At 52.6% G+C, this 26,233-nt stretch overlaps 12 protein-coding genes across 12 annotated transcripts; 8 read left to right on the plus strand and 4 right to left on the minus strand.

Moving 5' to 3' along the window:
• Window positions 1–219: 219 nt before the first annotated feature.
• Window positions 220–5,592, minus strand: BDW74DRAFT_120732 (uncharacterized protein). The gene is made up of 5 exons (XM_073722004.1): window positions 4,874–5,592; window positions 4,700–4,823; window positions 4,341–4,652; window positions 3,515–4,296; window positions 220–3,470 (listed from the first exon to the last, which is right to left on the minus strand). The coding sequence occupies exons 1-5, from the start codon at window positions 5,277–5,279 to the stop codon at window positions 325–327; spliced, it is 4,770 nt and encodes a 1,589-aa protein (XP_073577619.1). The 5' UTR covers window positions 5,280–5,592; the 3' UTR covers window positions 220–324.
• Window positions 5,593–8,194: 2,602 nt separating this feature from the next.
• BDW74DRAFT_164275 (uncharacterized protein) lies at window positions 8,195–9,912 on the plus strand. The gene is made up of 5 exons (XM_073726234.1): window positions 8,195–8,337; window positions 8,391–8,569; window positions 8,646–8,752; window positions 8,807–9,428; window positions 9,488–9,912. The coding sequence occupies exons 1-5, from the start codon at window positions 8,316–8,318 to the stop codon at window positions 9,788–9,790; spliced, it is 1,233 nt and encodes a 410-aa protein (XP_073577620.1). The 5' UTR covers window positions 8,195–8,315; the 3' UTR covers window positions 9,791–9,912.
• A 502-nt stretch (window positions 9,913–10,414) lies between these two features.
• Window positions 10,415–11,282, plus strand: BDW74DRAFT_184255 (uncharacterized protein; the record flags this gene model as incomplete). Its single annotated transcript, XM_073730763.1, has 3 exons — window positions 10,415–10,684; window positions 10,760–11,111; window positions 11,158–11,282. 3 exons carry the CDS (start codon window positions 10,415–10,417, stop codon window positions 11,280–11,282), a joined length of 747 nt encoding a protein of 248 aa, XP_073577621.1.
• Window positions 11,283–11,420: 138 nt separating this feature from the next.
• BDW74DRAFT_184256 (cytochrome b5 reductase family protein) lies at window positions 11,421–12,139 on the plus strand (the record flags this gene model as incomplete). The annotated part of the gene is made up of 2 exons (XM_073730764.1): window positions 11,421–12,054; window positions 12,099–12,139. The coding sequence occupies 2 exons, from the start codon at window positions 11,421–11,423 to the stop codon at window positions 12,137–12,139; spliced, it is 675 nt and encodes a 224-aa protein (XP_073577622.1).
• A 512-nt stretch (window positions 12,140–12,651) lies between these two features.
• Window positions 12,652–13,623, plus strand: BDW74DRAFT_120774 (uncharacterized protein). The gene has a single exon (XM_073722006.1). It carries the CDS (start codon window positions 12,753–12,755, stop codon window positions 13,476–13,478), a length of 726 nt encoding a protein of 241 aa, XP_073577623.1. The 5' UTR covers window positions 12,652–12,752; the 3' UTR covers window positions 13,479–13,623.
• A 1-nt stretch (window position 13,624) lies between these two features.
• BDW74DRAFT_120773 (putative endo-1,3(4)-beta-glucanase) lies at window positions 13,625–15,042 on the minus strand. The gene has a single exon (XM_073722005.1). It carries the CDS (start codon window positions 15,019–15,021, stop codon window positions 13,777–13,779), a length of 1,245 nt encoding a protein of 414 aa, XP_073577624.1. The 5' UTR covers window positions 15,022–15,042; the 3' UTR covers window positions 13,625–13,776.
• Window positions 15,043–15,395: 353 nt separating this feature from the next.
• Window positions 15,396–15,766, minus strand: BDW74DRAFT_164277 (uncharacterized protein). The gene has a single exon (XM_073726235.1). It carries the CDS (start codon window positions 15,647–15,649, stop codon window positions 15,482–15,484), a length of 168 nt encoding a protein of 55 aa, XP_073577625.1. The 5' UTR covers window positions 15,650–15,766; the 3' UTR covers window positions 15,396–15,481.
• Window positions 15,767–15,795: 29 nt separating this feature from the next.
• On the plus strand, window positions 15,796–17,802 carry BDW74DRAFT_189656 (GMC family oxidoreductase; the record flags this gene model as incomplete). The annotated part of the gene is made up of 1 exon (XM_073732026.1): window positions 15,796–17,802. The coding sequence occupies one exon, from the start codon at window positions 15,796–15,798 to the stop codon at window positions 17,536–17,538; it is 1,743 nt and encodes a 580-aa protein (XP_073577626.1). The 3' UTR covers window positions 17,539–17,802.
• Window positions 17,803–17,809: 7 nt separating this feature from the next.
• Window positions 17,810–18,901, plus strand: BDW74DRAFT_184260 (uncharacterized protein; the record flags this gene model as incomplete). The annotated part of the gene is made up of 1 exon (XM_073730765.1): window positions 17,810–18,901. One exon carries the CDS (start codon window positions 17,810–17,812, stop codon window positions 18,899–18,901), a length of 1,092 nt encoding a protein of 363 aa, XP_073577627.1.
• A 951-nt stretch (window positions 18,902–19,852) lies between these two features.
• BDW74DRAFT_184261 (uncharacterized protein) lies at window positions 19,853–20,308 on the plus strand (the record flags this gene model as incomplete). Its single annotated transcript, XM_073730766.1, has 3 exons — window positions 19,853–19,978; window positions 20,045–20,074; window positions 20,132–20,308. The coding sequence occupies 3 exons, from the start codon at window positions 19,853–19,855 to the stop codon at window positions 20,306–20,308; spliced, it is 333 nt and encodes a 110-aa protein (XP_073577628.1).
• Window positions 20,309–21,703: 1,395 nt separating this feature from the next.
• On the minus strand, window positions 21,704–23,267 carry BDW74DRAFT_164283 (oxidoreductase, short chain dehydrogenase/reductase family). Its single transcript, XM_073726236.1, has 4 exons — window positions 22,994–23,267; window positions 22,586–22,881; window positions 22,204–22,501; window positions 21,704–22,132 (listed from the first exon to the last, which is right to left on the minus strand). Exons 1-4 carry the CDS (start codon window positions 23,039–23,041, stop codon window positions 22,043–22,045), a joined length of 732 nt encoding a protein of 243 aa, XP_073577629.1. The 5' UTR covers window positions 23,042–23,267; the 3' UTR covers window positions 21,704–22,042.
• Window positions 23,268–23,453: 186 nt separating this feature from the next.
• Window positions 23,454–25,285, plus strand: BDW74DRAFT_120796 (uncharacterized protein). The gene is made up of 3 exons (XM_073722007.1): window positions 23,454–23,589; window positions 23,673–24,170; window positions 24,241–25,285. The coding sequence occupies exons 1-3, from the start codon at window positions 23,546–23,548 to the stop codon at window positions 25,070–25,072; spliced, it is 1,374 nt and encodes a 457-aa protein (XP_073577630.1). The 5' UTR covers window positions 23,454–23,545; the 3' UTR covers window positions 25,073–25,285.
• Window positions 25,286–26,233: the final 948 nt, after the last annotated feature.

The following is a 26,233-nucleotide window of genomic DNA, read 5'->3' on the forward strand; positions in this document are numbered from 1 at the left end:
ATTTGACCCCTCGCGGGCAATCTTTAGATTGGGCGAAATGTGTATTGAGAATGGTAAGAATGAAACACTCGTGCTGGGTAACATGGCCCATCGGCCCATCTGTCTGTTGCTCATACTCGTACTAGGGCTGAAGGGGGGGTATAGATGTCGTAAAAATGGAAGAAAGCGCGAATGAAAGACAAAGGGTCAAGAAACACAAACATGCTAATAGCAAGAGATCACACATGAGTACATGAAAATAAATCCAAGGAGATTCGTGAGTCGTGATATAGCAAACAGTCGGAACCGAATAAAATCAAAAACCAATATCAATATGAAAGCAAATCAAATACGGCCATCAGCATCAGGAACGGGGATACCGTCCTGGGACACACGGTTCTCGTAACCATAGCCATTGCCATATCCGGAGGAAGGCCCGGAAGCCGTCGGGGAGCCCCAAGCATCTGAACCCCGACTACTGCGCCTTGTGAGGTTTCGGATCTTGGAAGAAAATGATTCGTTAACACTGCGGTTCCTTCGATGCTCAAGTGACATGCGGCGGCCGATTTGGGGTCCTGTGTCTGTGGTCGTGGTATTGCTGCTCAGGGCTGGGCCGGCGGTCATGGCTCGTGGAAGTAGGCGACCGAGGTTCTCGTTGTCAATGACAATGTCAATAGTCCCCGAAGATTCACGCTGGGAGCCAACACCTGAAAGCGAGGCAATAGAAGCTGGAATCGGAGGGGGTGGTGGCGGGGTGTTGTTGTTCAGATGCTGTAGTTCGGGGAGGATAGGCGGCAACGCCTTTTCCATTGTCTCCTCAATGCTAACGGTGACAGGAGAAGAGCCGTAATCGTAGTTCGCACCGGAGGTTGAGAGCTCGCGTGAGCTCTGGCGGCGATGGTGGATGCTGCCCTTTCGGTCCGAAGACCGGCTGCGAGGGATGGTCGGGTTGAAGTGGGGGTGCATTGGCATGTCCACATGTCGGGCTGGAGGTTGCATTTCCGGAACTGGAACAGACATAGATCGCGGGATGCGCTCGGCTTCGCCTTGGTATCGTGCATCGCTAAGGAGCAGTGGTGTAGTATCTATTTGAGGTGGAGCGGACGGAGGCGGGGGCGGAGGGGGAGGCATCTGCTCGGGGTCAGAGGTTCCGCCGTATTTTGGATGGCGCATTGCACGAGGCGTCGCTGGAAGGCCTACGGGACCGCCGGAGCGCGAGGAATTCGACTCCGAGCTGCTCGGGTAGTCTGGCGAAGCCTTGGGCGGAAGCATGGTGCGACCCGGAGTGCGAGGTGTAAATGATTGCACAGAGAAGGGTGGGCTCTCTAAGATACCTCTGGTGTATTGGATCTCCCCCGGGAACGGAATGTTTGGAGCGGACGGGTTACGGGCAAGGGAGAGACGCCTTGCTTCGAGTTCCGCGGCAGCCAATTCTTTCCTCCTCATCTCAGCAATTACGTCGGGTGAGAGGATGGGAACCGGTATAGCGTTGACTGCTGCATCGGGCTTACTTTCGGCCACCTGAGGCTTTTGAGTTATGTCCGGCTCGTTGACCACAATACTGACTTCGTCCCCTGTCAATCTTGCATCCGACTCCTGGCGGCTTCGAGAACTTGGTCGAGTGCGGCGGCCGTCGGTAGAGGGCTCCCGCCGTGAAGCAGAAGGACGGCGGCTGCGACTGCGCTGACGAGTCCTTCGTTCTCTGTCGCCGGCAACGAATTTGAGCGCATCCTCCGGGTTTGTCATGGGCACTGGCGACGGCGGAGATATGTTTCGCAAGCCTTGTCGATCGGAACTGCGGCCTCGGTTCGACTGATCGATCGCCTCAGCACGGCTAGCTCCATGTCGGCTGGTGGAGCGGTTGTTTCGGCGTTCAGACGAGTTCCTGGACCGTGGCTTTCGAACTCGGCTGGTACTCCGAGCTTTCGATGTTTGCTTGGCAGCGTACTGAGCCAGTTCCTCTGGGGACATAGAGACGGGGGAGGAAGGTGATCGCTTTGCCGGCTGGATGTATCGCTTCTCGTTGCGTCCACGGGTTGTGTCATTGGACGCCGCTCGCGACTTTGTCTTACGTGCGCTCAGCGTAGTTGAGTCTTCGGTGTTTCGCCTGCCACGGCGATGTCCGGAGGTCTTTCTTGAATGAAAGCTTGCCTCATCAAGACTGTTAATATACTGATCGATACTTCGTCCACTGACGCTAGGACTCTTTGTAGTACTGAAGCTGTTGGCGGTAGAAGGAGGGCTTCTGAAGCTAGCTGCTATAGATCCGGATTGTACTTCGTCGTGAGAAGATTCCCCGGGCGAAAAGTTGAGATGTAAACCGTCCGGCTTCCGGTCCCTAGTGCTCAGGCGGCTATCCGATCGCTCTCTCAAGGCTTCAAAAATACCAGGCGATGGCGAAGGTAGTCCCTTGATGGTGGCAAACTTATCAGCAGTCGCTTGAACAGCTGTCTGAGGACTTGGTTTGAAGCCGTCTTCAGGATCATATCGCGCAGACGGCAACAAACCAAGGTCATCATCTTCCGACTCTCGCGGCTGGCTTTGACTGGTGTCGTCGTTTTCTGATGTGGACCCGTAGTCGACTAACTTTTTGTTTTCTTTGAATAGAAAGGTCGGGGGGTGAACATCAACCGGCGTCTCGCCAATAGAGGGAAGGCGTTGCTTTGAGAAACCTGGCGTGCCTGATCTAGAGTTCATGGCGTTGTTGAGGCTCTGGATATTGTTCAACTTGTACGAACCAAACCCTCCCGGAGACAGTGCTGAAGACCCTGCTGCTGATTCGGCGATAGGTGTGATTCCTGGAGCGTTGGTAGGTGTACGATCATCCGACTTCAGGCCGGGGAAGCGGTATCGCTGGTTTGAGTGTCCCTCGAAAGAGGTTATTAGCTTGAGCGATGGGGCTTTTAGGGAGTGTCGATTGCCAGCCGCGGAAAGTGGTTGAAGGAGACTAGCAGGGTTGGGGTAAGCAGGCTCGGGCGACCCCATTGGTGACCTGCCTGGAATCATTTCATTATAGTGCGCTTGATGAACAGCCGGGGATGCCCAAGGATCAGAAGGCTCCACACCAGTACACATGAAGCAGCGAATGGCGAGTTGTTGCTGGGAATGGGCAACGACGTGTTCACCCCATCGCCGAACGAGGTATGACTGCCGTTGCCAGTCGGTTGGCATAACGAGGCAGGTCATGAGGATGGCCTCCATGTAGTAATTCTGAGAGACATAAACCTCGACGGCCTCGTCCCTATCACCTAGACCAATTAAAACTGTAGCCGCGGTATGAACATCGCCGAGTTCGAGTAGCTTCTGCACAAAGGCTTGGCCGACTTTATTTGCCTGGGACGATCCATTCATCTGACTCAATGCCAGTAACATCCAGTCGCCGATTGACGTTGTCCCAGCGCTAAGCATTGATACCATGTGATCCGTGTCTGACTCGTCAATCCATTGCGCGAGCAGTATCGCCGCTGCGCTGCCTGGGGGGTGTCGATATACTAGGGAGGTTAGTGGAAGTTGGATAGTTTAGTGTTAGACATACACTCATCCTTGATCAATGCCTCGATATCACCGTCCCAACCAAATACCATACTCAGCATCTGACGTCGTAGGTCGTCCGGAGTGAGGCGGGCTTCATCAAGAGGCTGTTGAGTTCGATACGGTACGTCGTTCAGACGGGCACGGGTGAATGGGAAAAGGTCGGCGTTTTTGTCGGCAGGGCTGAATTGAACTTCATTCTTTAGGCGTGAACCGGGTCTAGAACTTCTTACTGACGACATTGATACTGATGAGGCATATGCAAAAGAAGGCTGGGGAGTCTCTCTGCCACCGCCAGCTGACGTCAAGGAAAAGGATGTCGCCGTATGGGCCGACCGAGAGTGAGGTGAGTATGGGGGCTTGTATCTGTCTGAGGAAGCTTTAGAGCTGACGGAGGCTGCCCGCCCACGGGATGATTCCGGACTGCTCAGTTCAGCGCGCTGTTGCTTTACTGCCTCGATTCCACTGGAGTCAAACGGCGTGCGGCGTCTTGAGGAGTATGAAGGGCCAGATTCTCTCATCTCTGGGGCATCCTGCAAAGTACGCGGAGACTTTGTCCTCGCCCTCATCTGGTCTAAAGCTGCGGTCATTGAGTTTGTCGGGGGATGCTGCACGTTTGCCACCATTGCTGGATTCTCCAGGTCATATTGCTGGACTGTGTACTGAGGGCCGAGCGTGAAGAGGGCAGCGGTTGGTCCGTAGTTCGCAATACCAAGAGGACGGTCAATTGTCGGGATCGGTTCGTATGTGATATGCTTAGTTTTGACATCCCAGGCCCACGTTTCCCTGTTGAGGTTAGAAGAAATCGGCGGACGCGCGGAGCTGCGTACCCATCTAGATATTGTATGATCTTTCCATTCTTGGACCAACCCATCCACTTTGGCTCTGACGGCGACGACGTATCCGACCTTTTCAACACACGAATCACACGCGGAACGTCCTTGCCGGGAGGCTTCGCAACACTCCATACCCTAAGGTCTCCATTCCCCGACATTGTTGCCAGCATGTCAGATTTTTGCTTCGATGATGATGCGTGCCATGCTAGCGACACTATCGGTGAGGGGCCTCGCGATGTGGTCATTGTATGCAGGATCGTAAAAGTCGGCAGAAGCGTAGCGATGAGTATGGAACCATTTTGGTATCTAATTCAAATTAGACGCACAGCTCCTTCGAAATTCCGAGCACATACCCAATGGCATATGTTCGACAATCGGAGGCCGGTGCCAAAGCCGTGATAGGGTCAAAGATTGTACGACAGGAGACATTGTCCGAAGTGGACGGCTCAAAAAGTATTACATCGCCCTTTTCATTCCCTAAAGGCAGGTAAGCTAAGGTCAATTATCATCGGGTATGGCGGATTTACCGAAAGCAACGTTCCCATTCCGCATCCAGGAAGCAGCCTTCAATTGCTCGAACGAAGCAAAGCGGGCAATGACACTCCCCGTGAATAAATCCCAGATTATAGCCGTCTTGCTGGCATCATAACTGACCACCAATCTCCCCGCTCCACGCTCGCTCACATTGTCAACTGATATAAAGAGTATGTCCTCCTTGTGGTTTTCGAAGCGGCGTTCGAGGGCGAGCGTGTCGTGGTGGAGACAGAGGACGGTGGATCCCTGGGCGTAGAGAAATAGCGATGCAGTCGATGCACAAGCTTCGAAACTCGCCGCTCCTATCTGTGTCTGAGAAGGCATTGGCGGAGGCACCGATACAATCTTTGACGCCCGAGTGTCCGGGATAGGATTTCTACTCCACGCAACCTCAACCATTGTTCCCACCAACTCAACAGCAACCCTCCGCTAGGCTAAGCAAGCGGTTCACAAATGCCGAACGGGGCGTCTCAGGAGGTAGGCCGGTAACGGGGCTTGAAATGTCAGAAGCATCACCGCTTGGGCAGGAAGCGCATCGGGGGATTCGGTCGCGATCTGGGGAAGGATGGAGCCGTTCTGAAGAAAGCTGCCGTCAGTACAAGCACCGGCATGCGGAGGAGCGGAGGTGGAATACTATGAGGAAAATTTTCCAGACGCAAAAAAATGAGATTTCGAATCTGCAAGGTAAAGGCGACACAGATGCAGGAGATAGCTCGGTGCCAGCTGGGATGATGGAGGGGCGGGGAGGGGAAAGTGATGAAGATCGGCGAGGAAGGTGATACAGACTCTAGCCGGATGATTATACAACGGTCAGGACAGCAACCTGCTTATGAAGATATCAAGGTCGCTTAGGCGTCGAGCAAAAGCCCACAAATTAAGATTTCCCGCAGTTTGACTCGGAGACAGCAGGCGATGAAGGCAGCGGTAAGGGTCGATCGAAATCTCCAGCCTTCAAGCAATCGGAGCTGCTGCCAAGGGGCCGATGGCGCTTCTGACGGGACGGGGGAGCTTGCAAAGACAGGTAATTAGCGGACGAGGTACCTCATGGTGAGGCATAGTCTCGAAATGAATACCCAACGAGCATCACGAAGGCATTGTTCATTTGGTGTTTGCCCGGTTGCCGTCCAATTGTCGCACCAGCAGCGTGCCCGAGCGAACTCGGAGACTGAGCACTTCGCCAGGTGTGTTCTGGCACTGGTTTGCGCTCTGCACGATCGTAAGACTGAGAATCAATCATTTCGAATCCTGGCCCTCTCAGCGCTGATTGGCTGCACAGCTTTCTTCATCTGCAACTTCATCACTTGACCCGCCAATCACACCCCGCAAATCCACCCTTGGCGGTGTCACGGGACCCAGCAGGGCGCGTAAATTTGTGGCTGCCAATGACGAACTGGCCGTGCTCCTCTAGCTCAGTCGAATCACATTCCATACTCGAGTCCTTCCCATCGTCTCCGCGCGAGAGGAGGCAACCAGCTGTATCGAAAAATGGGCCCTGCCCCTATTTAACGGGGGCGTCCACTGCAGCGAGTTTCCTGGTTTCGAATCTCCAAAGCTGGGGAATCCAACACGTGATGTCACTGCACATTGTGACGGACGGTTGGTGGGTCAGTCTGCGGGGATATCCGAGAGCTTGGACGGTGATGAGATTCTGCTTGACAGATGTGATGAACTCCACCCCAGACAAAGAAAAGACGCGCTAACTGACCGAGAATCATGCTGCAGTCGAACTTATCTCAGAAGCCACGCTCAGGCCACGGTCGACACCCCTTGAACACGAACGAGCCCCTCAAGGATCTTCAGCATCACATTGCTTTCACGCCTAGCTCAATCCTTTAGCTGTCAGCTACCCCTAATAGCTGACCGTCATGACACAATGCGACTAGCAGCCGTTGAGCTTGATCTGCTTTGGACTCGGGAGTTGCTGGATCAGCAGACGCTAAAATAGCTGTCAAGCTCAAGCATCATTCCAGCCACCCCTGGCTCTCCGCAATTTACGGTGTGCGGAGCTCCCGGTCAGCTTCTGTTCGGTTGCGCTGAGGCTGGGAACAAGCCAAGGCACAGAGGAATGGTCATAGCGGCTTAGAGATGCGCAATTGCCAGGTCTCGTGCTATTTTTGGGCTGATACCGCAAAGCAGCAAGTCGGAGCGTCCCAACACCGGTGGGTGGACAAAGGAGAAGCATGATCCCAGAGTCCTCGAGTCAACTATGACAGAGTCGTACTTTTGCTGCGGTCGGTATAACGGGAGGCTCTGGGGCTCCGAGCCCTTTCAAGGTCCTGATCCGTTTACAGCGCCCCATTGATGCCGAACGCCACACGGAGGTTAAGAACGTATCTGTAGATAGATCATCATGGGTTCCAGCATCAACTTGAAGCTCAACATGCCACGTCGAAGACTCTAAGTCGATTCTTTGTTGGTCCAGCCAGATATTCCCAACGTGATCCTTTTGGGGTCAGCCATTCTGCAGCCCTGCAACAGGTATTTCTAGGCTCCAAGCATCATTTGCTGCTTCAATTCAAGTAATGACTCCTGCTTTACGGTGATTCCGTCATTTGAAGCCGCATAACGTCTCTCGTGAAGTTCGATATGGTTATCACTTCCCGTGCAGTAGGTAATGTGCGACACCTGGAGACTTGGGTCAGTAAATGCTTTATATAGTTCTCTTATTTATTAGAGCCCTTTGTACTTGCATTGTTGGATTGTATCCAACCCTTTACTTATAAAATACTTTCACTCCTTTTTGTTCGGAGCCCATAACCAACCTCCGCTCTGGGGTGCCAAGAATATATATCCATGCCCCAAGAATCCTCAGCCATACTCTAAAAATACTTTATCACGGCGACCCAGATTGCTGCGATAGAAAACTGTTAGAGAAACCGTTAAAAGTCCCTCCAACGCAAAATGTCAATGCGAGTTAGTGGCGCGAACGAAGCTTACCTCGTACCTATCCGGAGAATTTGCCGGATCGGCGCGAGAGCGGAAGCAACCGACCGTTAACACTACACCACAGCGGAGTGTAAAGCAACAATCGCTCATTCAGCATCAAAGCGACATCGCTCAGGATAATATCATAGCCTACGAGGCTTGGTTATAGCGAGCGCCGTGACCACTGAATGCATTACAAGGCCAGCGGGTCTAATAGGCCGTCTCCGCGGAGTTCCACGGCGTTGAAATCACTGCCGGTGCCACTCATGTTCCACGACACTGACATGATGATATGTAGGAATCAGGTTCTGGCCTCAACAATGGCCATTCATTGCCCTGGGTCGCAGCGGGGCTTCGATAGCATGACATCGCCGGCGGCCGAAGTATAACCTTCTTCATCAAAAGACGGTGCTGTCGTCCTGTTGAGATCGCGGAGTGAGCTCAGATCTATCTCCATTGAACTACTAACAAAAAGACTACTATTTACTCCTATGTAACAGAGCTATCAATATGCCTGCGGCAAGCACATCTAGTATTGTCTGATTCTATCCGTCCTGTTTCCTCAACCCACTGACCTGCGCACAGAACTACCAAAGTACCCCTTCGCCCGCCCCGAGAAATCCGTCGATCCTCCAGCCGAATTGAAGAAGCTCAGGCAACAATGTCCCGTCAGCCGTATTCAGCTATTCGACGGTACGCCAGGGTGGATTGTTACAAGGTATAAAGAGGTTTGTGAGATGTTGGAGGATGAGAAGTTGTCGAATGTGAGGCTGCATATTTGGTTCTCAGCTGTCGAACACGCGAGCAGTTCCTGTTAGATCTCGAGCTGATTAGAGACAGGATCGATACCGTCGCGATTGTTACCCGGAGATACACTCTGGAACGAAGAAGGAGGGCGTGAGGCCGACATTTGTCCATATGGATGATGAGGAACATGCGACGCACCGGTATAACCTGAACCCAATACCTTCGGGCGGCCAAGAATACTAAGGACAATACAGAGCAATGACCGAACGCTTCTTCATGAAATCCGCAAGCACCGCCCTGAAACCCCAAATTCAATCCATCGTCGACTCGCTCATAGAGAACATAAAGCAAAAAGGCTGCAAGGACGGGCCCGTCGACCTCGTCGCCGAACTCGCAACACCGCTGAACCCGAAAGTCCTCCTGCTCACCATCTTCAAAGTCTCCGAGAAAGATGCAAACGACTTGCTGAACTCCAACGCCTCGCTCGGTGGAACAAGCGGGACAGCGACTGAGTCGGGACCTTCGCATGTGCACGAGTTCATCACCAAGCTAGTCGACAGTCGGATTGAGAAACCTCTCAACCCAGAGGACGACCTCATTAGCAATATTGTTGTGGAGCAGTATCAGAAGGGGAAGTTTGACAGAGACGGGATGGTCAACCTGCTCTACATGGTTCTTGTTGCGGGCAACTCGGCTATTATGAGTTCTGTTGCGCTGGGTATTCTTACCCTCCTACAGCATTCGGAGCAGCTGGATGAGCTCAAGAAGAACCCGGATCTTGCGGAGAATGTCGTCGAGGAGGTCCTGCGGTATCATACCCCGTCCGCACTGAATAGTCGACGGGTCGCAAGGGAGGATACCACGCTTGGTGGACAGGTACGCAATTCTACACTTTTCACCAGCTCAAACGTATGCATCTAATAACACCCGTGCAGGAAATCAAAGCCGGCACAGGCATAATCGGCTCCGTCTGCTCCGCAAACCGCGACGAGCGCGAGTACCCAACCCCCGACAACTTCGACATCCACCGCAAGATCGACCAGAACAGGAACTTAGCGTTCGGATACGGCACGCATAACTGCCAGGGTCAATGGTTCTCGCGATTTGAGCTGCAGGCGGTCTTTGCTACGCTGTTCCAGAAATTACCCAATCTGAAGCTCGCGGTTAAGCCTGGGGAGTTGGACTATACGCCGCCGACGCAGAATGTGGGAGTTACGAAGTTGCCGGTGTTGTTCTAGGGGTTTGAGCTGAGGTTTGCCGCTGTCAGCTATGGGCTCATCGGGATCTCCTAACTTCCTTGTAGTTCCCATCTTTGATATATGAGACGCACAATATGTGTAACCTAACGACAGAATGAAACATGACGAGTATGAAATGGTAATTGTTCACAAGAAACGAAGCCGAAGCTCCCGCTACCGTATCTCTGCCTAGTTGTAGATTCCGGCCAGACGTAAGAATGATGAGCTTGGCCTGTGGGTCAGATTGCTTCTAGATCAGGTTTCGCCGTAGATCCAGATGCTTAGCCTTCTTTGTATTTGGGACGTTGGAAACCGGATGGCATCGAATGGGCTTTGGAATCTCGCCGGTGACGCCAGACGGTTATGCATCACGATCGAATTGATGCCCACTTGGTAGCAGACGCGTCTACATCCACCAAACCCGCCTTGATTATATTGCCCATCCACCTGGACTCTGCCGAAGCTAGTGGACCTGGACGAGAAGAGCCGATCGCGGGGTAAATGCGAGCCTCCTGTCCGGACTCCGGCTTCACCATTTCCATAATCCCATCTCCCCGAGTCTGAAGCCACGACAGTCTTCACCACCTACTCAATTCATCCGGCCAAGACTACCAATAGCACATCATGCCAAACCTCACGAAATCAAAGTCCAAGCACCCAACCGCGAACTCGACCTTTCATCCCGGCTCAACGCCTCACGAAATCGCCAATGAGCCGGACTGGTCACTGAAAGTAGGTCGGTATGCAGGTATTACGCACATCGGCGAGGAACTTGCCGAAGATCCGCACAAGGTCCAGGAGGCGAAAGACAATATCAAGGAGCTGAAAGAAAAGGTGCAGAAGGGGGGACTTCTGGATTTTCGGGAGATGATTGAGGATGAGAAGAGGAGGGGAGTAAGATTTACCTTTTTCGATGAGCAATGAGTCAGGGAGACGGGGCAGTAAGAGACTAACTGACGGGTTATGTAGACGTTTCACCTTAAGCATCCGGGCAAAAGACCGCCGGGCTGGCGGTATGTGCCGAACTTTACGGAGGATTGGGTGAAGATGAAGCAGGATTGGCCGACGAATGTACGACGGAAGCAGAAGAAAGAAGAGGAGAAAAGCGAGGAGGAGAGACAAGAAAAGCAACGGAAAGGCGAGGGCATGGCGGTTGGGATGGACGGCGAACAAGATGGATACCTGGTCAACGGTAAACATGAGGAGCATTGGCATCCTGGAGGAAGCGTGCCGATTCTTGCTCATGCAGGTAGAGTCCACCATGAAACGTCGGAAGAGTACGCGAGTATACATGACGATTATGCTACACAGAAGCTGCAGGGTACGTCGTCGTTGGTCCGGTTCAGACTATCACTAACAATTCGCAGAGTGCATCCTAGGTGTCGTAACCGACAAAGCGAAGAAGTTCATCGAGAAGAATGCAGCGGAGACCAGGAAACAAAAGGAACAATCTGCCGGATCAGACAAGCAAGCACTACAGGGGCACCGCTGAGTTCCTGTCAAACTGACCGACCGCAAAGAAATCAACAGAGACACGCGCATCTACACTTTTGAGCTTCGCGAAGGCAAACCCCTGCTGAACATCGGCGCTTGCCAGCACATTAAAGTCGGGTTTCACCTGAACGACAAAATGCTCATTCATCCTTATACGCCGACCCGTCCGCTTCTCCTCCCTCTAGAGAATGAGTCTAAAAAGAAGAGTGATAAGCTCAGCGATTACTGCGATGGCCAGGGCTCGTTCCAGCTCACCATTAAAACCTATTCCCCAAATGACGATCAGCCAGGCGGCGCAATCTCCAATATCCTTGACGTCTTGCCAATTGGCGAGGATGTCGATATCCGCGGTCCTACAGGCGATATCGTCTACGATGGTTTCGGTAGCTTCACTGTCGCCGGCCAGAAGCGTACATTCAAGCGCGTATCGCTCGTTCTCGGGGGCAGTGGCATCACGCCGGGGTATGCACTGATAGCACGTATTCTCCTGACTGAAGGCGACAAAACCGAGATCCGGGTCATTGATGCGAACAAGACTCCAGAGGATATCTTGCTACATGATGAACTGATTCAGTTTGAAAAGGATCCGCCCAACCAGTTCAAGATCGCGCATGTTATTGCAAATCCTGGCGACAATTGGGATGGACTAACTGGTCATGCCAACGAGAAGATCCTGAAGGAGCACCTGTTCGATCCGAAGGAAGAAAATGTGGTCATCCTATGTGGACCGCCCATGATGATCGAGAAGGCGGTTTTGCCTGTCCTTGATGGTATGTCTCCTTGCTTCTGCGTGAGAATATACTAATAGTAGTAGAATGGGGCTATGTCCGCGACGAGAATATGCTCGGTCTATGATTCGCTTGTGCCGAACAATGCCAATGATTGATGCCTAGGTAATTCCTCTTGAATGCGGGGAACAAGGCCGGTCTAGGCAATGGCATCTGTGTCCTATAATAGGCCGGCCAAATATGTGCTGTAACCCTACCTCGTATCCATCGCAGATCCCCGCTGTTGCGCCCCAACCACTGCCGCGGCGCACCAAGCATTGCAGACAAACTTTCATCCCTAATCCATGGAAGGGGGACATCCAGAATCGAATGAACCGACGTTGACAATGTCCCGTGGTCTGCGAGCTGCTGCCATAAAAAGCCAGAGTTCCCGCGGTCGGGCTGCCACCGCGCCGTTGGAGTCGCATCACTGCCGAGCCCTTGCATCGCGCAACTGCATCTAGCGACATCGCGACTCCAATAAGAGCTAGCCATCTCATATATACTAACCCAGCTCGAGCATCATCCCGTCTGCCAAGAAGTTACTTCGGATACTCAGCCGCGCTGATCCTCGAGAGGTGGTCCTGCATAAACACGAGATGTGACACTGGCTCAAGCACCCAAATACGACGCTCTGCCCCGTCCTGACTTTCAACAATAACTAGTCAACCGGTTTCCAATTACAAGAATCATCAAACAAAATGAAATCCACCATTGTCCTTCTCTCCCTCTCCACCTTCCCCCTCGCATCAGCATGGACCTTCACCTGGCGCGACAATGAGGGGACAGCATCAACAGAAACCGGCACCGGCCCCAGCTCATGCATAGTCGTCGACCACGCAAAAGGCCAGCTCTTCGTTCTGGACGGCGAAGGCGAAGCGAACATCAACATGCTCCTCTTCAGCAACGACGAATGCACCGGTGAGCCGGCGGGCATGGCGACGGAGTCCTTCGCCAAGGAGTCGAGTGTTGACTTGAAGGGGTTCCAGGTTGTGGAGTATGAGGCGTCGGGCTCGACTACAACTACAAGTGATGATCTTGATGGGACAGTTACCCTTCCGACGGTCTCTGCGACGAGCAGTGATGATCTTGGTGGGACTGTGACGCTGCCGACTGTGCCTGCGACGACCGGCTCGAATGGGACGAGTACGGAGGATGATGGAGATCAGACGGTCACGCTTCCGACTGTTCCGGCTACTACGACGTCTCCTGAGGCGGAGCCGACTTCTACAAGTGATGACGATAGTGAAACGGAGACCACAACGACGGGTAGTGAAGAAACATCATCCACTGAACCTACGCCTACCGAGTCAGAATCTGCGGGTGGCGAGGAGGAACCGACACCTACGGGCGCATCGTCGAGACTTGTTTTTTCTCCGGCCGGCCTTGCGGGAATGGTTTTGGGCGCTGTTGCGTTCTTTTTGTAGATCTAAAATCAAGCATGGATAGTGCAGGTGTAGGATTTGTCTTGGATGAAAGATGATAGTGCTGGGGTCTATCATATCAGATTTTGGCGATTTGATGAACAGTAGGTAGTCGCTACGCGAGAGGGCTATGGCCTATGTATCAGCTGCAGGTAATGGGTGTCTTTTTATTCTTACACTCAATGCTCCAAAACCAGACGCATGACCTGAAATGAGATGTATTCCGGTAGGTGTTGTACAAGTTTGCTTCATCGGAACAGTAGACGATATGTCCATGATCAACTGAGCAACCGCATCCGCTTTATTTCCACCACCCGCGTGACGCACTCGATCCACCATCCGAGTCATTCTGCTGGCGCCGCTCGGCCTCGAGCATCCGATCGAATTCGGCTTGCGCGCGCTCGCGTTCTCTGTTGGCATCGCTGCCCGAATCTGCGGTGGGCTGTGCTTGTTCGTATCTCGGTTGCGATGGGTATGGGGACGCGCTTTGGTACGGAGACGGGTTCTGGGATTGGATTGCGTTTTGCCGTCGGATGCGTTCCCATGCGCTTCCCCCTGAGGCGGCATTTGTGTCTTTGTGGTCCGGCGCGATCGGGCTGGCGTCGTCGTCGAAGAATGAGGATTCTTTGCCTGTGTTTGCGGCGGGCGCGTGGTAGGGGTACGTTTGGGAGGTGGAGGATGGCCAGGCGGGCATATTTTGGTCATTTGATGCGCTGGAAGTGTACGACTCGGGTCTTGTTGAGGGAGAGGCGTATGTATCTGCCTGGTTAGAGGGAGTAGTTGAAGGTGACTCCTCGAATCCATTCTCGTGAGTGTCCTCTTGGCTAAAGGTAAACCCCAACTTGTCCTGCAGCATACGGGCATGGTCGATCAGAGCCAAGCGCCGCCGCTTCTCCGCAGCCTGGTCATCCGTATTCGCGAACTCCGCATTGTGTTGCTTCATCCGCGGATCATGCTTCAGTTTCCACAAAGTCTGTCCCCGTGACCACAACGTCCCAAAAGCCCAACAAACAAACCCAGCAACAGCCATGACTTTAACCGGCTTCAAGAGAGTCCGCCTATACACAGCCTTGTCCGTATCGCGCATTATCTTGAGTGTCTCGAAGTACCGTTTGAATAGCCCCAATGTCTTTGACGAGGCATCGATCGGTGGTGCGTATTTCTTGAACTCTGCGCTCCTCTGAGCCCATAAAAAGCCAGTTGGAGCTCCGAGTTCGAGACCGAGGAGGAAACTCCCTCGTGAGTCGGATGTGGTTTCGCTGGTTGTTTCGACGTAGAAATCAAGCTCATCCTGCGTGAGTGGTCGGTTGATGATGGCGCTGCCTACTCCCAACATCTGCGAAACCCTCACAGCGACGGCTCGGTGGTAGTTTTTCGTGCCGAGGAAGCCAAACAAGCGGATATCGGGGGCGCAGCTGTAGATTGAATCGGGATTTAACGTCACGCCGGGGGCTAGGACAGGCGGTAAAGGGGGTGGCCTCTGGCGGGAGGCAAGGAGGGCGATTTTTTGCGCCAGAGGGTCATTTTCGGGAATCGCTGGGGCCATTGTGCCGGTTGGTAGTTGTGAATTGGCCAAATGAACGAGGGGTTGGAATTAGAGAAGCTTCCGAGGTTGGAGCTATCTTGCGTCAGTGCGGAGTAAAAGGAGCATGGATCACGTGGCTACTGTCCTTGGCGTTTTCAATCAGTCAGCGTCTGCTTGGCCCATGGTGTCTTGGCAATCAATCCAAAGCAAAACAAAAACCTCATCACAACCCGTATAACCTCTCTAGTATTACATTAGTCTGCAGTGGAGATTGCACTCTCATTCTCTTTGAGCTAGCGCTTACATTGCTGATGAACGTAGCTGCTCACGAGGTTTCAAATGGTAGCTGTGAGGTAGTAGACGTACAGAGACCAGTTTTGTACAACTCCTGACATGCGGAGCTGACTGCGTGGATGAATCTCATGTCCCTGTGAGATAATGCCTGCTACTCATTCCATTCTGAATACTGGCTACCTGTCTACTAGGGTGCCAAAAGTGTGGGTCTCGATTCAATGAACAGCCTCAAGCAGGAAGGAAGCTCCAGGGCTCTACGCCTCACTTTCTGCTCCAAGCAACCTAGAACTGGGGGAGGGCAGCAAAGCGATGGGAATTGGTTACATGGCAGGTGCATGGGAGACACCTTCTTCATCAACTGAGATCTGAGCCCGTCATCCTACCGGTCATGTCGCTGCAGGTGGAAAGAATCCATTATAGGGTCATCTCTCCAAGGCACAAGTATCTCTTTCTCGTCTGTTTTCTATCTTCTAAATACTCATCCACCGTCTCCTATCCAATATGAGACTCGTCAATCTACTTCTCGGCCTCGCCTGCACCTCTTCCGCCCTAGCAGCTGCCTGTGTGGCAAAGCCCAGATCTTCCTGGAGCGACTATGTGATTATCGGTGCTGGCCCGGCTGGATACGTGCTTGCCACTCGTCTCTCAGAAGATCCTGGGGTGACAGTCACCCTCTTGGAGGCCGGACCAGACGGTGCCAATGACCCAAACCTCTATACCCCCGCATTCGCCGGTCGACTCCAGGGCTCCAAGTACTCGTGGAACTACACTTCTCAGCCGGATCCGAGGCGTGGAAATATTCCCGTACGCTTTCCGCAGGGCCATGCTCTGGGTGGTGGCACTTCGATCAACTTCATGTCTTACTCCCGCGGTGCTGCCAGCGTTTACGACCAGTGGGCGGCGGAGGCGGGAAACCACTTGTTAAAATTCAAACATCTCATTCACCAGTTCAGGATTACGACCAACCTGACGGTTCCTTCCGACATTGAATACGAGATAGCCGCCAATTCCACGGCCTATGGGAGCGGCCCTGTGCAAGTGAGCTACGAGCGTAAGAATACCGGGACCGAACCGTTCTGGGGAGATGCAATGGCTGCGAGTATATCGTCTGCGGTACCTCTCATCGATCCAACAGACGGGCGTGCTCTCGGCGAGACAGTAGGCGGACCGCATACCATCGACGTCCGGACTGGACGACGGTCTTCTGCACAAGCAGCCTATGGACCTATCCTCGCGACTAGGCCCAATGTCAAGGTTCTGCCGGGCTCCGAAGCCACCAAGATTCAGTTCAGGAACGGGCGAGCCGTGTCTGTCAACTACGTTTCGGCCGACAATCATGCGAACCATACTATCTGGGCGCAGCGGGAGATTATTGTCAGTGCTGGAGCGATCGGATCGCCCAAGTTGCTGATGCTCTCTGGCCTCGGCCCTAGGGACCATCTTGAGGAGCTTGGGATAACCGTGGTCAAGGACCTTCCGGAAGTTGGCAACAATCTCCACGATCATCACAATGCAGTCGTGATGGTTCAGATCCCCGACAATATCACCACCGCGTTCACACTTCGAGCAAACGTTACTCAATTCGCACAGGCCGAGGCCGAATACAGCGCCTACGGAACGGGCTTCCTCTCGCAGACCCAAACCTCGAGCTGGGTGACTGAGCGGCCATCCGATGCATTCCTGGACAGTATCAACGCAACATTCCACAAGTCTCTGCCCAAGGATCGACCTATTCTATGGTATCAATACACAACTTCTCCCATGGTCCCCGACCCGCAGAACAAGAACATCATTTCGGGGTATGTGAGCCTCATCCAACCTGAAGGCCACGGATACATACGGCTTGCGAGTGCCGACCATCGCGACGCGCCGCTCATTTACGCCAACTACTGGAACTCGGACGCCGATCTTGCCTTGGAACTTTATGGCTACAAGAAGCTACGCAGTGCAATGGCATCTTCTATCCTCGAACCCATAGTCCAAGGCGAGCTCTTTCCCGGACCAGAGGTCCAGACTGACGAGGAACTGCTCCAAGCTATGTTTACCAGTGCATGGCCCTTCCATCATCCTAGCGGAACGTGCTCTTTGGGCAAAGTCGTGGACGGCCATTTCCGAGTGCCCGGCATCACGGGCTTGCGTGTCATCGATTCGAGTGTTCTGCCCTCTCAACCCACTTCTCATATGTCAGGGCCGGTCTATGCTGTGGCTGAGCTTGCCTCTGAAATATTGCGAGGATGGCACTGAGTACAGTTGACAATTTGTATGGACATCTTTCCCGCTTTGACCACTACTGGCGAATGTCTGGCCCGGGTTGAACGCCCGATGGCTATGTATTGTTAGTGTTAGCTCAGCATGACCAGTATGTAATGTCTTCGCCATGCACGAAGTCTATCTCTTCAGATGACTCCAGCGGAAATGCAATCCGCAGAGTCCGACTCAATATCAATTTGTTCCTCCATCCCATAGCATCTTCTTCATCATTCCTCACAATACTGACCATCCCCAGCTACTCAGTATGGCTTTCTTTACGAGCCCCAACAGACCCGTACCCCCTCTCGAGGTAAGATGCCTTCACAAACCCACCGATCATGTCCAAGGCGTCCTGTCCGTCGAAGAGTACCTCGACCGAGTTGACCCCTACACCACCTCAACCCTCAAATGGCCCCGTCCGTTCGACACAACGCCCGCATCACCAGAAATAAGCCAGCAAGTTGATAATCACCGCCGAGATATCCTCTCCATTCTTGATGTCCACAATCTCCCATCCCGAGGCTACCTCCGCTTCACCGTGCACTCCGTCACGAAACGCGGCTATCCCTCCCCAAAGCCCAGAACCGTCCTCTCCCTCACATACATGACGGACCCCTTCCTCCGGCGCTCACCACAGCCACCATCAAAATCCAAGATGGACGCAGCCCGTGACCAAATTGCCGCGTTATTAAAGACAAAAGGGGTCTTGGACATCGACACCGAAATCATCTTCATCAACCAAGCCTTCAACCCGCTCTTCTTCGACGTCTCCGATGAAGACCCTCTCTTCTCAACCTGCAAATACACCATCCGCCCCGCTGTATGCAACCACATCCTGCCCCGGTACACAAACGCCTGGCAGAAGGTTGGCCTCACGTACCTCGGCCTCACCGTCGAAGATAACCTCAAGTACCCGACCCTCCTGATCCCCGTCTCCCCCGGCTCGAAGGCGAATTGGGCCGCACTCGATCATGATATCAAATCCATGCTCAAAGGAAAAAATATCCAAGACCTGAACGTCGAGTTCTGGCCCGGTCCGCTGAAGGAGAACTGGAGTCATGATGCTGAGGTCGTCGATGAGTTCGATACGAGCTATTACCGCGTTAAGACGCAGGAGTGTAAGCGGGCGAGGGAGGCGCGGCGGCGGCCTAATCTCGATAAGATTGATGGGCCGGCTGCTAATAGACAAGTACAGAGGGTTGATGATGTGGAGAAGATAGATGAGGAGGAGGAGGAGGGATCTTCCCTCGACGGCTTCTTTATTATTCCGCTTCCTGGGATTTCCGAGCGTTGTCGGACGCCGAAGCCTCTGCTTGAGCATGTGCTTGCCAATTATCGGAGTCGGATTTTTGGGTAGGATGTTGTGCCATTTATCTGGATTTCTAGCTATACTGTCTTGAATTTGGATTTGGATTTGGAGATTTGTTGATCTATGTCCTGATAACGTTTGTTTTCTTGTTGGTTTATATTGTGTTATTTACTGTTTTACTTGTTGGAGACTGGCGTCTTTACTTTGTTTGGAAGATCTCTAAGTTGGCTATACGTCAGCCCTCTCACCTGCCCTTTCTATATATCTTGTTGAAGGGAACCTTGATCATCTTTTGCTAGTGCTACATGTTGTCGAGGCCCTAAGTGGCCCTAGTTGTCCAATGCACTTCTTACCCCAGTGCCATCCATTGTAGCACGTAATATCATATATCAATTGCCTGTCCAGTACGCATTTCTACTTGCTGAGTAGTTCAAATAAAGTATATCCGCCTACCAAAGGGTGCGCAGTCAAGTGAGATCATTCAATATCTTGAGATTGGCCTCTGTATGCTCGAATTATGTGCTGGGTAAATGCTGTACTCTCCCAAGGCCACACACGGGCAGCTGCCTGTGGCAGGCGTTGCTTCCTTTCTCTACAAAGCGACAACTCTTTCTCCTCGCTGCACTTTCACAATGGTCAACGATTTCGATATTCATCGGCAAACTGAGAGAAGCAAAACATCCGGTCATCCCATTGACCAATTCCTCCACCTTTCTCCGCAGACCATGTCCAATCGGCAAAATGGCGTGTGTTCTTCCTCCGCAGATCATCAACGATCGACGTCAAATTATTGTCTTGTCCATGACCCGATCACCGATACTGTTCGTCTAGTGTTGTTTGCTTTGAAGATCGACCCTGGTCTTGATCTGGCGGTCTGCAGCTCGGTCACTAGATGTTGACGGCTTGAGAGGTACTTATTGCCCAACTCTGCCTCCTTGGATCTCCTTGTCGCTTATTCTGTATCTTGCATTCTCTTTGCCCTACGAGGACTTCATTATCATGCAGGGCCTCAAATCCTCTCTCCTCGCCGTCTTTCTTACCCTCCAGCTCGCGCTGGCTCAGCGAATCGTCCCGGCTTCCTGGAATATGCTGTATGAGAAGAACAATGGGGAAGGAGGCTACGATGTGAGTTCTTTTCATGCTCCAGTCGCGAATGAGAATATGGCTAATGGACTATGCGCGAACCCCTAGTACTATCCTATCCAGCAGCAAATCGAGATCGTCAACAACTATTTCCTTCAAATGGGCCTGGAGTTCCAAATTGCCGGAATGCGCTAGATCCCTACCTCCTATGCCGCACTCCACTCTTTCAACGCCGTGAACCAGGCCAAGGGACGGTTTGGCGTGCAGAGCCCCGACGCCCTCAACGTATGCACGTTTGGTGGAGACTATTCTAACCCCGATGCCCTGGGTCCTCGCTTTGTGAGTCTGCTTGATGTTCTTCAATATCGATAGACTATGGCCATTGCGGTATGACAGGACTAGCAACGGGCCGTCTTCTAGACCACGACCTATCCTTGGGATTACGCCTCAGCACCCAACTAAGACCGCATAATCATCGACTACAAGAACCTCTATGGGGGAAGCGAGCAGAGGTACAACCAGGGGAAACAGCTCGTGACGGCTATTGGTGGCTGGGCGGGTGTGTAAATGTGTTTCCACACCTACCTTAATCTTTCAGGACACTAACTCTTCGTCTTCTCTTAGGACTATATCCCACGTCCCATGGCGGCTGCGAGAGAGACGGCGACCTTGTGGATGATACACCGGTCGAGGCAAGCCCTGCCGAAGGCTGTACAGTCGCCCGCGACACATGCCCTGACTCAGATGGTCTTGACCAAATTGAAAATTTAATGGATAATACGACTGAGTCAGTGCCCTCGCCCTCAACCAGCTCATCTTACTACCTTCCTGTTTCTTTTCATGGGTCTAGAGCTAACGTTGGTCGTCGTTTGATGTAGTGACTGCCGTGTTGGGTTTACCTTCGGCCAGTACCGCCGCATGGCTCAACAATTAAGGCAATACCGCCGTATTTATCCATGAGGGTTGTATAGCGATTATGAGGCCTCAAGGCCTGGCTTGACTCGGTTATAACTGATGATCCCTGAGCTTAACATGCTTACACGGCCAACTTTTTCATTCGTCTATGGTTATGTGATCTTTATTTACAGGGCCACGCATTGGCTCCAGTTTCATGTGCTTAATTGAGACTATATTGGCCCTCCCTTAGTGCAATCTTGAGCTTAATTACTATAAGCCAACACATCCCGATTCCACCAAGTGTCCTTTCAGTTGTTCATTCTGACACTGACTCTCATCTCGTTAGTTGAGTATTGAGTGAAAGTCGTCCTGACCTGCAATGTTACGCCGACACTCCGTTCATACCGATCGGATCTGACAGGTCGACCATCAAGCGATTCTTGGTCTGACGTCCACCCATTTTGTTCCTTTTCTTCTTAGACCCGTTTCGCAGCTCTCGTGTCCAGCGGACGGTTTCGCGCGCGCGGCGGTGGTGGATATAAAGAAGCGGCATCGGCATTGGCATTTTTCCACAAGCTCTCAGTTTGAATAACCTTCCGGCGAAACCCCTATCCTCGATAGCGGATCATCTGGTGAGCGCTGACGTCGTCGCGATGCAAAATGCAATGCGATGGTATCTAGGTGATGCGTTTGGCGCGCCAGGATCCCTGCGGACTTACTCCATTAGTTGCTGAAACAGGATCTGGTTAGCCAGACGCTTGAATGGGAGTTTTCCTGTGTTAAGTTTGGGCGCCTAGATTCGGATTACTATTGGGATCCGGAGACTAATGGGGTGCTGGGGAGGCATTGGGTGCGGAAGCAATTAGATGAGGTTGTGAAGTTTGTGGGTTCTTAGTTAGGTTTTGGTGGTGTTGGTGTAGTCTTTGGAATGAAATTTGTGTATATTCACTGTGTTTTAATGGTTTGCTCTTGCTTACGCTTGGTGGAAGTATTACTGCACACTCTATAGGCAGGGTGAACCATGGCCGAGGCCGATGGAGAAGAGTTAACGTCTACTCTCGCCATGATCCATATAGTCTCGCGATTGAACTTAATCATTATGTTTGCACGAGGTGTAATGCTAGGTAATACCAACATTGAGGTCATATCAACACTGGCGAAATGGAATTGACAGAATCAATACGTAGCAGAACGCGAGTTAATGGTAATCTACCACTTCTCAACGTACGGCCTCAGGTCCAACTCGAATCCGAACGTCGTACGTGGCTGCGTGTGTAGATGCCAGTAGGCGTCCGCAATCTACGTATCCCATTAGTATCATATCACCACGACCTATCTTGTACCTAATCGCAGAAAATGAGTTTGCTTACAGCGCCAGGGTCGAGCTTCCCATCGGGATGCTCATTCGCCCACTCCTTCGTCCGAGGGATATCAATCACGCCGTCAATGATAACATGCGAGACGTGCACGCCCTTCGGTCCGAACTCTCGTGCCAGCGACTGCGCCAGCGCACGGAGGGCAAACTTGCCCGTCGCAAAAGCGGAGAAGTTCGCGGAGCCCTTGACGGACGCGGTTGCGCCGGTGAAGATTAGGGTTGGTGGGTGTTGCAGGCCGGTGGCCTTTTGGAGGAGCGGGAGGGTGTTCTTTGCGAAGTTGAATGCGCCGATTCTGGACTCGTCAGTATGCCTTCCCAACACACCCTCTAATGATCAAAGATGCAAAGATGATGAGGAAACGAATAGGGCAACGCACCCCTGACTCTTAAACCCATTCGCAAACTCCTCCTCCGTCAGCTCGAGGAACGGTTTGCGCACGAACCCGCCGCCGGAATTGAACACCGCTGCTGCTAGGGGTGTGTCCTTGTACTGCTGGTTGATCTTCTCGAAGGCGCTCTTCACGCTGGCGCTGTCTGAGACGTCAGTACTGATTCCGAGGGCTTGCCCGCCGGCGGAGTTGATCTCGTTCACGACGCCGTCGTAGTTGTGGGGGTTGCGGGCGAGCACCACGACGGAGTAGGCTTGGGCGAATTTGCGCGCGATGCTTGCGCCCTGGGTGTCTGTTAGTACTCGCATAGTACGAAATCGGAGATGAGATGGACTGTGGGGAAGAGAAGGGGGGTGAGGGGTAGTTGGTAAGCAGCGAACATAGCTATGGACGTACCGTTCCAGGGCCAACGCCGGCGACGATCGCAAAGGGCTTGGTGACCATTATGCTGTGTTAATCAAGTTAGGGCTGAGTTAGTATGTATCAATGAATGTATGACGAGTAGAGCCGATGGAAGAGAGCTCAAGTATGACCGTCCGAAGATCCGCGGAGTTGCTCCCTTTATACCAGCAAGTGAGTAATCAGATAATGAATTATTGGGACATATGTCGCACGATGTCGCGATGTCGCGATCCATGTCGTCTTTGATTTATAATCATCGGCGTCAAACTCAAGACCGAGCTCGAGATGCTGGTGCAGTCAATCAGTGGAGACGAGAGAGTCCCCGCAGACGGCAATGACAGCATCGATGCCTCAGTGTTGAGGTGTCAGAAAGCCAGGCATCAAGGCATCAAGCGTTATCGATAAGCGTCGCTTTTTTCCTTCTCCAACTTTGCTTCGCAGCCCGAAGTCAAACCATTCAACTTTCCTCTCGTCTACCACGTTATCCTATTTATCTTCCTCTTTATCTATTATCGCTTGCATACATACGCGCTATATAATTACAATATGTCCGACGAAGACTCCCTCCTCACAAACCTCTGCGCAATCTGGTCCGTCCCTCAATAATCACCCCCAGTCCAATCCAAGCTCGATCTCAAACAAACAAACTCAGCTAACACCTTTTACATCACAGCCACATCCAACCCCCCAAATACCGCTGCCCGCGCTGCTCAATCCGAACGTGCTCCCTCCCCTGCACCCGCCGCCACAAGCTGTGGTCACAATGCTCCGGCGTCCGCGACCCAGCCGCATACCTCCGCCGCACGGAACTCGCAACCGAATCCGCCTTCGACCGCGACTTCAATTTCATAACGGGGATTGAGAGGCGACTTGAACGGGCTGGTCGCGATGCGGAGAATAGAGGTGTTGCTGTTGACGGGAAAGCGGGCGTGAAGGATCCGGGCGTTGTAGGGTTGGATGAGGGTGAGCTTCAGAGGGAAACGGGGGGCAAGAGGAAGCGCAGGGGTCCTAATGCTCAGGCTCAGAATGGGAATGGCAATGGGTTTGAGAAGGGACTTCCGAAAGGAGAGGTTGGGTTCTTGAAGAGGGCCGCCGATGCGGGGGTAAAGGTTGTTAAGGCGCCCCGGGGCATGAGTCGTGCGAAGGCGAATGGGTCGAGGTGGCATCCGAAGTGAGTCTTTTGTCATATCTCCGGATTGTTTCTTCTTCATCTGCATTTGCTAATTTGTGCCGCGGTAAAGGCAGAAATGTATACACTGGACGATCGAGTGGGTTACGGACGACGGGACGAATAAGATGAATTGCGCCGAGACAGCGACTATTGCAGAAGGCTACAATCGTGCTTTTCCGATGACGAGGGAGGAAAGGTTATCACGACCCCAGGAGTCGGAAGCTACCAAGGAGACCGAGGAAAAGACCGAAGCGGAGACAGACGCTTATGCCACTCAAGAACGACTCCAACAACTCCTCGAGTCCACCGTACCGGTGTCTGAAACCACAGAGTCCGAGATGCCTACGCAGCCATCGACAACAGAAGCGCCTCCCCCTCCGAACGACCAGCCAGCGGAATCAACGCCCGCGCAGAACGAAACCACGCCCGTCTCACAGCAGACGCCGATACCGACACCACTATCAGCGGAGAATAACCCCATCACACCGCATAGAGACGTCTACTTCTACATCCACCGCCCGCGCACCGCAACAAGACAACCCGTCCTCGCGCCCCTTTCCCCAGAGACGTCTCTCGCGACCGCACTAAAAAACCGCGTCGTCCTCGAGTTCCCTACCATCTACGTCCTCCGAAGCCCACTGGCTCCTGAATCGACTAAGGAAACGGACACGGGAGCGGATGAATCGAACGCAAAATACATCTTGGAAGCGGATTACCTACAAACCTACCCAGACGAAAACGCAACCACACAACCCGGCACTGCGGGGGGTGAGGAGGGCTCAGAGGATACAGAGCAGCCGCTCTACGGCGCGGGCGCGGTGGATATACCGGAAGTCGACGAGGGAAAGATGCTGGAGGTTCTAGAGAAGGATTTATTGACCGCGTCGGCTGCGGCATTGTAGTAGTGATTGTGATTTGGAAATGCCTAGGCGAGATTGGATAGTGGTACGGATGATACCTGTAGATAATACTGCTGTAATATAGTGATCGATGCATGGGACGGCGTTACCTGACATTATCATCTACCAAGTTGAGCTTAAGAGAGGGAGCGTCGAGTATGCTGTAGTAATAAAGTAAGATTAGATAGCGCGCGAGTCAAGTAAGAGCAAGGCTACCAGTAAGAGTAGTGCGGGGTCTAGTCGGAGCTCGCGACGCTAATTCTATGCCTATATATACGGTACTCCGGTCTAGTCAGACGCGAGGAGGCGAGCAATGGCTTCGTCACGACGCGGCACGACACCGTCCGGAGTGCAAGCGAATACGGAGAACGGGAGCTCGAAGGCTGGGCGGATACTAGGTGTGGTTAACAAGGATCACTCCGTTGCTGGCTAAATCAAAAGCAAAAGTAAGAGCAAGTAATCAGATACGCCGATCAATGCCCGAGGAACAATGAACAAAACCTCCCAAAAGCCAAAGAATCCCAAAAAAAACAACTCCTGATGATGCAAAGATTCCATAATCCAAACAGGGTATCTTGCGAAAAGTTCAAACTCGCGCTGCAACCGAGACGCCTTATCAATGCTTGTCCGTAAAGGCAGGTCTATAACCGGAAGTGTCCGGTAGGCACTGGAGTGCAAACTTGCGCCTGCAGGTGAAGTACATAAGTACCGTCTGCGTAGTCCTTTGATCCGTCTCATCGTCTGCAGCCATAACGGCGCGAACCGAAGACTTCAATCATCCAGGGGCAAAGAGATGTGATCCTTAACGGAGCACAAGGTTTTAACCTTGGAGCAGGGCACAGATGGCGAAATCAAGTACATGCGAATCCATCAGCAAAATGGCCGTTTGGGCCACAGAGTTCGATCCTCAAAGAACCAAGACGATGCGGTCCTTGGCGGACTAGCAAAGTTGTCAGTCTCAAGAGGATGCAAGTGACGGTCACCCTCGAGGTGACCGCTTGATGGAATGGGCGGTGATTCACCAAGTTTGAAACGATGCGACCCTTGACGGAAACGCAAAGCTCGATACTCAGGTGAACGGTCGCGGGCACCAATATGTGGTTTCGTCGGCAACAAATCAAGCAAATCAAGTCAAAGACGCAATGCGGCTTTGTAATTCAAAAA

Source organism: Aspergillus multicolor (genome assembly GCF_047715735.1).
Source record: "Aspergillus multicolor strain CBS 133.54 unplaced genomic scaffold BDW74scaffold_59, whole genome shotgun sequence".
Taxonomy (NCBI): Eukaryota; Fungi; Ascomycota; class Eurotiomycetes; order Eurotiales; family Aspergillaceae; genus Aspergillus; species Aspergillus multicolor.